At 49.0% G+C, this 10,951-nt stretch overlaps 1 protein-coding gene across 1 annotated transcript; it reads right to left on the reverse strand.

Annotated features, from left to right (window-relative positions):
- Positions 1-5,115: 5,115 nt before the first annotated feature.
- Positions 5,116-6,886, reverse strand: LOC111158160 (somatostatin receptor 2). Its single transcript, XM_022520053.1, has one exon. It carries the CDS (start codon positions 6,805-6,807, stop codon positions 5,698-5,700), a length of 1,110 nt encoding a protein of 369 aa, XP_022375761.1. The 5' UTR covers positions 6,808-6,886; the 3' UTR covers positions 5,116-5,697.
- Positions 6,887-10,951: the final 4,065 nt, after the last annotated feature.

Consider the following 10,951-nt stretch of genomic DNA (forward strand, 5'->3'; position numbering starts at 1 on the left):
TCTCATCACAAGAAAAAGAAAATTCTGGAACTACGTATGGTTAGGAATGTTCAGTGGACTTGCTGTGGCGACCTTCTCACAATGTGTGCAAATACCAAACCGTTATGTTGTACACCTGAAACGAATGTAGTATCTGTTGGTTAGACCTCAATAGGAAAAAAAAAAAAGGCAGCACGGGAACAGAAGAAATCCCTGTTAGGCCCTGTCCTCAGTGAGAACCGTTTGAAAATCATTTTGAGTGATTTTTCTCCAAAGAAATTGTGTGTTTTTTCTTATGCAAAACTATGACGGTTAGCAGAACGCGTGCTTCTCGTTGGGTCACTGGCTGGGATGATTTGTAGTTTTGCCAACTCTACCTTTTTTTTTTTTTTTTTAATTGAGGTGGCCTGTTATTCGCAGGGACAGACAGCAGGGGGGCTTCAGGAAGGCAGTCGATGATCAGGCACGGGGTATTTGGAGGGAAAAATTGGCTTATACACAACGTCCTCCTCCCCATAAAAAGGAAAAAAAGAAAAAGGAAAAGAAAGAGTGTATATCCCTAAACTTCAAGTGAGTTATTAAATTATAGTTCTGTCCCTTCCCTGAAAACCAGAGCATGTCTGCATGAACATCTCGCCTACAAGATCTAGAAGGCGTATCGTGTGTGAGCACACGTGCATCATGGCGTGTTCCATGCACACACGTGAATGTGTGTGCCACGCGTGTGCCCCGTGGTGTGTGTGCCCTGCATCGCGAGGGGTGCGTGTGCTTGGGAGCACAGAGCGTAGTGAGCTGTAGGAGAATGGCCCTTTGTCCTGAGAACTAGGGTGCTGGCGAATGTTGAGAAAACCAAAAAGTGTTGGTTAGGTAATAAGAGAACCACTTGGCTTTCTTGCTAAAAATAATACCCAGGAGGAAAAATTACCCACCCTCTCAGTAACGGCCACTGTCCCTCGCCTGGGGACGGGAACCTCCGTGGGAACTGGTACCCCAGCCATCCACGAGGAAGGAGGGGAAAACACGGCCCAGGAGTGGCACTGCCGCTCCTCCGAGGTGAGTCGCCGGGTGGTCCGGTAGAGCTGACCCTGGATGTCCTCTCGTGAGACTAGCATTTTCCCTCTGGGCCCCTGTTCTAGACGCTTTGCAATCTGACCTTTGTAAGGACCTGGGATGATGGTGTCTCTCCTGAGTCCAGGCCTAAAACTGTCTGACTGGGACCACAGCTCAGCTTCCTTTCTTTCCTGACTGCCCTACAAGGGACCCGCTCTGTGGCTTAAGTGACCAGAGGCCCCAGGCACTGAACAGTGGGAGTGGGCAAGGCTATGGGACGCCAGTTCAGGTTTCTTTGGGAGTACATCTTGCCTCACACTCATCCACAGGCTTTCCTACGAGGTGAGGCCCATTGTACATCTGACCAGTCCTCACAGGCCCCGGGGCGGAAGGGAGCCACCTCCCCTTCACCGGACACCGGTATCCTGGCAGAGAGGCCTTCTTCTCCCTTGCCTCTGTCCCCTCAGTAATGCCAGGAGAGAAGAGGGGTGAAAAGTGAAAGCATCCCCCCTTCCTCTCCACCCCCTGAGCTTGGGTCTGTGTGATCCGTCTCGTGCTGGAAATCTCCGTCCACTGGGAGGCAGAAGTCCACGGAATCCGGTGAGCGAACCGCTGCGTTCCATTTAATATGATATTCATTTTAAAATCAATACCTTTCTGTTCGGCTTGGTGGAGTCTTGGCTAATATTTAACTCTGTTTTGAAGCCCAGCCCAGATACGTACAACCTGACACATCTAAGGGGGGAAAACTAGTTGATCGGGCTGTGTCTGGTCACTGAGGAGCTAAAGGAAGCCTGGTGTCCAGTGGGGGGGGGGGGATGGGGGCGGGGGCACAAACACTTGTCCTGGAGCTGCTTTTCCTAGTCCTAACGGTCTGCTGACTCGGGTAATGGACACACGGAAGCTTTTCAGCTGTTAAGTGGAATATAATCCCCGGGGCCAACTTTCCAGATGAGCTGCTAGAAAAAAAAAATGAGACTCTGCCTATGGGAATGTTCCAAGAAATCCACATATTAAAAGGGGGACAACCCGTGTAGGTGAAGGTTTGTTCTGATAGAACATTGGATAGGAAATTCGGTATTTTTTGAATCCGGCAAATGTGGGGATCAGACAAGTAGCCCAATATAAATTATGACTTCTAAGCTCAAATGCTTGGCTAACCTCCTGTGGTGATTTATATTAGAGACCACATGGTCCAGAAAGACTAATGGGACCTTCCCAACCAAATATGGAGCCTTTCGGTGATTCTCTTGCCTCCTTCCTTCAACTAGGCCAAAGTTCACTTCTGCCTTCTGTCCTAACCAGCGGTCCTGATGCAGTCACACTGGGAGCTGATGAGGAACACGTATCCCGACAGACGTTCCTTCCTACCTCTCTCAACGACCAGACTGTACACTTTTCCAGCACAGGGCTCCCATCCAGCCACCAACACTTGTATTCCAACACGGAGGGGAGGTTAAATCTGTGTTAGCAAGTAGACTCCGGTTCCCGGCCGGCTCTGGAAGTCCCACGCACCAGCCCACATTTTCTTCTCTGCATACATTCGTGATAGATAAATAAATCCATGCAGAAATAAAAAGAGGTATAGTTTTAAAATGAGACTACAGGAAAAGCGACCCCACAGTACATGCATAATATCCCACACTCTTACGTCACGAAAGGTCGTCTGCAAGTTCCGCTCAGGACTTTCCTAGCAGCCACAGCCAACGAAGAGTAATGATTCCTCCTCCTCTTCCTCTTTGTCCTCTCCCTCCTCCTCCTCTGCTTCCTGCCTCCTCCTCCTCTTTCTTCTTCCAAAAACAAAGGAAGGAAATGCAGTGTCCTCCTATCCTCCAGTGTCCCTCTGCTTGTCCGCCTTGACTGTCCCAACCCGTGGCATGAACTCCACCAAAGTTTCAACTACATGTTCCATATCCACCACAAGCTAACGTCATTCAAGGGCCACAGCATCCCATTCTCTCTCCTGATACCTCTTTTGCCACATTCACCCAGATATAACTAGCTCTTGACTACCCACGCTAATGGGTAGGTTACAGAGTAGCTCGCATAATCCGAATGTTCAGCTGCCCTCAAATCAATGAGTGGCCTTGCTTTTTGGTTCTCTCCCAGCATCCAGCAGATTTATGTTCATAATTAAATGTTGAGTTGAGGCTCAGCTTACATTTCAGAATTAAAATCGTGTTAACGTTGAAATTAAAAGGTTTATTCCTTCTTTCGGAAGAATGAAGGCCACCAGAGAGCCAGCTATCCCTGAAAGAGATATTTCAAAAAGTGGAGATTTCCTTTTCAGAGCATAGCGTATCTGCTATTCAGAGCACAGCGTATCATAGCAATCTGCCTGCTAATTTGGACAGAAGTACAGCTTCAGTCTTAAAGGCCCCTTAGAACAGCCATCGTGCTGATGAGCCCTGACCTTAAACCTGGATAGGCATTCTGTTTGAAGACATCAGATGGCCTCCTTGGAGGCAGTGTCTGACTGCAGGGGCCTGAGGGCTACACGGTTAGTCCGTCTTTCCTGAAATTATTTCCATCAGTTCTTGGTCCCTTGGAATCACTTCCCTAAAGAAAAAAAAAATCAGCCTTTATTCAAAGACCCTGGAACATCTCATATTATTAGTAATGGTAATGTTGGGCTTAAAGCATTTCCTTCCAAATTTTTGCTTGTTTTTATGGCGGAGGAGGGAGAGGAGGAGGAGGAACCTTCTGTCTGTTGTGGCTGCTAGGAAGTCCTCAGCGGATCTTGTAGATGACCTTTCCTCCACAAGTAGTGGGAGATCTTACCACGGGCACGTCTGGGCCACAGCTTTGCTTAGAGTCGCATCTTCTAATTGTACCTCTTTTAATTTTTGCATGGATTTACTGATCTGTCATAATATCACCGAACACACTTCTCTAGGCCACAATAAGTACTTTTGAGAACGAGGTGGTGAGAATAGTATAGACAGGAGGAAGGCAGCCCATTCACAGTGACCGTCACCGGAGGAGTTCTTAGTCATTCATTCAAATGGCCCTTGCTCAGGGAGCCAGAAGAGGAGAGCTCATTTTTATGGTAAAACCTATATACGAGACACTAAGAGTGAGGCTTTCCGAGAAACCCAGAGGTGATGGCGCCCCCACAAACACACGAGTGTGTATTTGTTCAGACCCTGGCGATCGGTGAAATGGGGCATCATCTCATCTTACCATTTGTTGGTGAGCTCATCTACATTTCAGGGACAGAAAAATGTCATCGATGGTGTGAAGTGCCTGTCCGTTATGACTGTGCATGAGGAATAGCTCAGAGAGTGTGGAATTAAAGGTGGATATTCGGCGTGTCTACTGGGCGAGGAAGGTGGTACAGGTGTGCCTGTGAGAGACGGGACTCCTTCTGACATTCTTCCTTGTGCACCTGCTATGTGCTGGGCTGGTGCACGGGCTCATGTGTTAGGAACAGGGGCCTCAGGTCTTTAATGCACTGTGATTTATTTATTTATTTATTTATTTATTTATTTTAGTGCCTAGATTTCTATCAACTCCTTAAAAAAAAATAGAGGAGTCATTGAACTATATTTCCATTCTTTCATTAGGGATCCATGTCGGGCATTTTTAAAAAAAGGAATTTCATGCTTTCTTGTAAGATGTCATTTTGCTTTATTCTTACTCATTTATTTTCATGGTGGGGAAAAAAGCTTTCCCCGCAAGAATCACAGTCCCTTTTTTTTTTTGCCTTTCGTGTCAGTGATTTCCTCCACTCTCCTCTTCCATGGCTCCCTAAGAAAAACTAATACAAATAAAGGAGGAAAAAAATGCAATCTTATAAAAAAGCAGGCTTTGTTTTGATAAATCCAATAATTGGCGACCAGAACCATTTATGTGTCCTTCTGAGGAAATGAATAATTCTTTGACTATATCGAAGAAGAGAAAACACATGAATTTATGTTCTGGGCCCTCAACTCCCTTCTCCCTCTCCCTTCTTACTTTGATCTAACTTGCCTGAAATTAGGAAGGCCAATACCCAGGGATAGAGGTGGGTTTGAGAGACTGAAGCTTTAAGGAGACCTCTTTAAGAAAAAGAATACAAAAATATCTTCCTTTTACATTTTTTTTTTTTTCAAAAACATGTGGTCATGTGAAAACACTGCCCAAGCATGAGATATCCCTGAAGCTTAAACTTTATTGGCTTCATGGCAGATCCATTTCTGCGGGTACCATATTGGAATAAACGTCCACCTACACTAGGCACACTTCAATTACTACTCATGTACTTTGGAACACAGGAAACAGAGGTAATGACTATACAGGGGCTAGAGAGTAGTAGAAGAGATAAGAATAAATGTTAAGACCACAGGTTACATATTAGGTTTTAAACACGCAGATATACTTTTCTATTTTTCTTGAGCTTCACCATTTCTACAGATCACACCCAGGCATGATCTTGTCTTCTCCTGACTTGGAATTGTCTGCCTGCATTTAAATGTTCACTTTAAAGGGAAGAGGGGGGTGTCATCAATTTAATACATTATCTTTCACTCAGACAAGCCGACTCAAACACTATTCTCTGATTGGACTCATGCTGAGCAATTCCCTATTCTAGAAGCCAGGTGTGACGGATGGGAGGAAGGGAGGGGTGGGGGCAGGGAGCACATGCCACTTGGCAGAGCTTGGCGTATTATTTCTTTTTCAAGCCGTTCAGATAGTGGTCTGGAGGTCTCCATTGAGGAGGGTCCTCTGGGTCTCCGTGGTCTCATTCAGCCGGGATTTGTCCTGCTTACTGTCACTCCGTTCCCCGTCATCTGTGCCGCTCACCTTGACCAAGCAGAGGACATTCTGGAAGCTCTTCTTGAAGTTGTCAGACAAGAAGGCATACAGGATAGGGTTGGCACAGCTGTTAGCATAGGTGAGGACCACCACAAAGTCAAACATGCCTTTAAGGGCTGGGGTGGGACTGATGGCCACCGAGACAGAGGAGACATTGAAGATGTAGAAGGGAAGCCAGCAGAAAATGAATACTGCCACCACTATGGACACCATCCGCGTGACCTTCTTCTCAGACTTTTTCCTCTTGGAGGAACCCACTCGGATCCCAGAGGACTTCACCTTGATGATAATGAACAGGTAGCAAAGACAGATGATGGTGAGGGGCACCAGGAACCCCAAGATGAAGGTGTAGATAATGAACCCCGTGTACCATGCCCCAGATTCACCTGGCCAGTTGATGGTACAGCTGCTTCTTCCCCACTGGTTGCTCCGAAGCCCAGCATATATCATGATAGGCAAGATGACCAGCAGGGACACTCCCCACACGGCCACATTGATCATCTTGGCCGTTCGGGGTCTTCTCCACTTGGCCGACTTGATGGGGTGGACCACAGCCAGGTATCGATCTATGCTCATGACCGTCAAGCAGAAAATGCTGGTGAACTGATTGATGCCATCCACAGTCATGACCACCCGGCAAATGGCCTTGCCAAAGGGCCAGTGGACCAGAGCCACCTGCATGGCCAGGAAGGGCAGACCCAGCATAAAGAGCTCGTCTGCGATGGCCAGGTTGAGGATGTAAATGTTGGTGATGGTCTTCATCTTGGCATAGCGGAGGATGACATAAATGACAAGTGTGTTGCCACACAATCCAATGATGCAGACCACAAAATAGATGAATGTGAGGACTACATTGCTGGTCAGATCATAGTACGGCTCTGTCTGGTTGGAGCTGTTGGCCGCCACCACAGAGCCATCAAGGTCAAATGGAGGGGAAAGCCAAGTGCGGCTCTCATTGAGTAGCTCATATCCCATATCCATGGCTGCCTTACACTCTCAGGCTAGTTCCAGACAGCCAGAGATCGTATTCTCACCTTAATGTGTCCTGGAGGCAAAGGATCCACTGTGACATCTGCAAGGGAAAAAGGAAGATGGGGCCATCAGTCAGAGGCTACTTAAGCTCTCCCCAGCCTTCTGTGTTTCTGGTTTACCTTCTCAGACAGATTCTTCAGTTGAAAAGTGTGTTTTCTGTCTATTTGAGCATTAAAGCTACCGGCCCATTCTCATCAGTATGCAGACTTTTTGAGTTGTTTTTCCAACGGGAGGTGGGGGGAGGGGTTTGGGTTAAATCATCACAGTTTATCTCGTCATCTTTGGTGACGCACATGTGGGAGATGGCTGTGGCTGCAAAAAAACAAACAAACAATTCCCCCCCCCCAAAGAAAACCCCCAATACAAACCAAAAATAAAAAATAAAAAACAGAATTTGTCCTTTGATTCCTAAGAAGTTGACTGGAACAGACTGTAAAAAGGCAGAATGTGGAGTCCAGCCCCTGACTCAAAAAGATCTGACACCAGCATTCCCGGCCTGCTCCCCACGAGGACGTCTCCGCTTGCTGACTGCTTTGGAGTCTTTCCATTCTGGAAACCCCAGAGTGGAAAAACCCCAGACTTTAGAGGTAAAACAAACCAGGGTTCCACCAGGAAGCCCATATGACCTCGTGCCCGGCACCTAACCACTCTGACTCCCACTGGTGACAGTGGCGGCATCCGGAAGGTTGAGGCATGAGATCCCGTATGGAAGCACCTAGTGTTGTGCTGGGCTCATACTGGGGACTCAGCCAATCTTACCTGCCCCCGCTTTCTCCTTTGCCATCTCGTGTATCTGTAATCTGCGGAAAGCTGCCCACAGAATGACCAAATCTATGGTCCTAAATACTAAAAATGAAAGTCTGCTTGGCCTTTATATTAAAAATCTAGATTTAGTTTATTTTGATTCTTCTGTTTTCATTTCTCCAGTCCCCAGCGCTTGACCTCCACATGCCTCAGAGGGTCCCTCAGGGAAATGCTGCCCCAGAACGCTCCTCTTCTAGCACCCCAGAGGATTTGCCTGGGATCCCCCATGAAGGAGGAATACAGGAGCCAGGCATGAGGGAGGCAGGCTCATTCACAGAAGTGAATCCCAAACACCACAGTAGCTCATTCACACTCATTATCCCCTTGATCTTCCCAGTGGAAGTGGGATAACCATCCCCATTTTGCAGATGAGAAACTGAGGCTTAGGGAGTTGAAGTAATTTGCTTCCGTCCCCTGTATATAACAGGTAGAACTGAGATTTAAACATGGGACACCCGACCCTACTGCACTTTTTGCAGTATCCTATCCGCTGCTCAGTGGGCTGGAAAACTGAGTGACTGGTAATTGGGCTTTGGTTTAAAACAGCTGACTCCTGTTTTACCATCATGCTGGGAAAGTAATTGTAACACTACCGGCTTGGCTTAAGATCTGAAACAATAGCTTATCACTTAAGTAAAGGATTTATCTACCGCCAGAGCTGGGGGACGTCTTTGTTCTGCACACGGGGATACAGGCAGGAAAGAGCCGTGGCTGGTGACCTCCTGGAGGTCCCAATTTAGGAGGGGAGACAGGCAGAGGAAGCCCGCTCATCTAGGGTGTGAATTTTGTGGAGAAATGAACCCAGGGCTTGAGGATGCCCTCCTTTCCTGGAGAATTCAGAGAAGCCTTCATAAAAGGAGGGTTTGGGCTGGGTCTTGAGTATATGAAGAGTGAAGCAGGGAGGGCAGGAAGGAGGTCATTCCAGGAATAGAGAAGACGGTAAAGGGTGGCGTGCTCAGCACGTAGTGGGAATAATTCACTCGGAGGACACATTTCTCCTGAGCAGGGCACTCCCCCCCACCCCATGCCTGAGAGAAGATTGGAGATGGCTCCTTTATGTTGGGAGAGACTGCTAATTAGCTAGGGGGGCCTTCACCAGCAACAAGTACTCGAGGACCCTTGCCTACCTTTGCCTCTGCCTTGCCTACCTTTCATTCTGCACTGCCAGGTGCACTGTTTATCCTCTCTGTGCTCATTTCCCTACCAGAAGACTGTCTGTAAAGTGGGGTCTGGGCTTTGTGGCTGACCTTTCTGCTAAGTACTTTGGGGACCCAGGATATAATGTCTGCATTGGGTAAAAAGCAAAATCCGGCAGCTCTCAAAAAAAAAAAAAAAAAAAAGTTGTAAAGGGACCATTTTTGGTATCCCTTGATCAATTTGGGTTGTTTCCACCATTTTTCTGTCTTATGGGTACTTTAATTCTACAGACCCAGAATCCCACTGAAGCCGCCTGCACTGGACGGTACATCAACCACTAGCATTCCCAAGTGCTGTCTATGTAACGTGCAAGGTCACACTCCAAAGTCAGGGTGAGTCTGAAGACCCCTGGGTGGCAGAAACTCTGTCTAGAGCTTTGGGGATGGGGCTGATGATGGTGCAGGTGGGTGGGGGAGAGTCAGACGCTGACCTCCAGCCCTAATTCTGCCTTTTTGGCTGGAGTCTCGGTCAGTGGCTTGGAACTGCATGGGGTCAATGTTTTTCTAAGCAGGCTAGGAAGCAACCACAGACAGCGGGCAGAGCTCGGTGAAGGTGGGAGAGGAGGTAAGCTGGGGAGCCAGTCTAGAGTGGGGAGGCTCCTCCAAGGAAGGAATGAGTTTAAATCACAGTGACTCTGATTTCATTAACAGTGAAGCCTGCTGCCTCAGGTCTCCGAGTGACTTCTGCTTCATTTGGGTCCCAGTGAAAGTGGAGCCCCATGTCAGGCAATCACTACTTGTTGGATTGTGGCTCGATTAAATGCACAAGGAAGTTTGGGTTTCTGCTTGCTTTATTTTTCCAGCCCAAGAGTTACAGACCCTGGAAATGGCTGGTTGTTGGTTTTCTCTGAGACGGAGTCTGGGCTGCGCTGGAGAGGAGGGTGAGAATGGTCTGGAGCATCCCTTCCTTTTCCCAGAGCCTAAGAACTGAGCATGGGGATGGGGACTGGGCATCAGGAACCATGCTAAATCCTCTTCGCCTTTAGTTCTCCTTTCTCCCCAGCATTCCACCCCTGCAGCCCTCATCCACTCCATTCATTCCCCACCGCCACTTATCCAGTGGCCTGCTGAACCCAGTAGGTCTCACCACCCCCAGAGCCGAGCCCCACCGGAGGGAGAGACAATAGCCAGGTGCAGGCCACCATGGGGTGGGGGGTGGGGGCTCCAGTGCCTAAGAAAAGCCCAAGCAGCACTGGCGAAGGGCATGGGGGAGAGGTGAGACTCGGGACAGCCTGTTCCATTCTCAGGACTGGCACAGAAAATTCTCATCATCCAACTTGATGGCTCTAAGATCAAAGGGTTTCCTAAAGAATTCCCTGCTATTTCCAGGAGGATGATGGGGGAGATTAAAGACGGCTGCGCCAGCACCCCAGTTTCTAAACGCGGGGAGGGGGTGGCGAGACATCAGGGACCGCTGGGAGCGGGGGGGACAGCTGCCTGGGGACTTAGCCAGTGCCTCGGGGGCGCAGGCCACTCAGGGATTCATTCTTTCCAAACATAGGCAAACTGTCCTCTCCTTCTGAGCGCTGGGGGAGCAGACCCTAGACCGTTCGGCATCCGTCTCCCTGGGGGGAAAGAAAGGACGGAGAAGCGCTCCCTTTTCTCTGCTCCGCCGCCTGCCCCTCCCAGGCTTGGATCTCGGGATGCACGCCCGCAGAAGCCCCCAGAAGGGACAGACCCCTCTCCGCCCCAGCAGCCTGGCTCTCTTCGCGTGGAGGCTTCTTTGCAGGTGGCTGGGAGAGAAGTTGTCCCTGTCACAGCTACCTCCTGGAGCAGTCGGCTGGGGGACGAGGACTGGATAAGGGCGCATGCCAGGGGCACCAGCCTGTGGCGGTGTGAACACGTCCATTCCTGCACACATGACCCACAGCCCCCACTCATGGCGGGACAGCCGCTCTCCTTCCTTGCCACAAAAATCATCCTCCAAAAGGCACAGGGCAGAGAACCCCACACCGGGACCTACCCTCGGGCACACTGAGGTGCGAGCCACCATGCAGCGCAGATCCACCCAGGTGCCCAAGTGCGTCTCTCTCACACACAAAACACTCGCACGCACACACACATACACACACTCTCACACGCCTCACCTTTGA

Source organism: Enhydra lutris, unplaced genomic scaffold (assembly GCF_002288905.1).
Source record: "Enhydra lutris kenyoni isolate GAN:26980312 unplaced genomic scaffold, ASM228890v2 scaffoldscaffold57, whole genome shotgun sequence".
NCBI classification, from domain to species: Eukaryota; Metazoa; Chordata; class Mammalia; order Carnivora; family Mustelidae; genus Enhydra; species Enhydra lutris.

What these genes read in the sequence shown, in the direction of transcription:
- LOC111158160 (XM_022520053.1), bottom strand. Translation starts at nt 6,807, where the DNA reads ATGGATATGGGATATGAGCTACTCAATGAGAGCCGCACTTGGCTTTCC.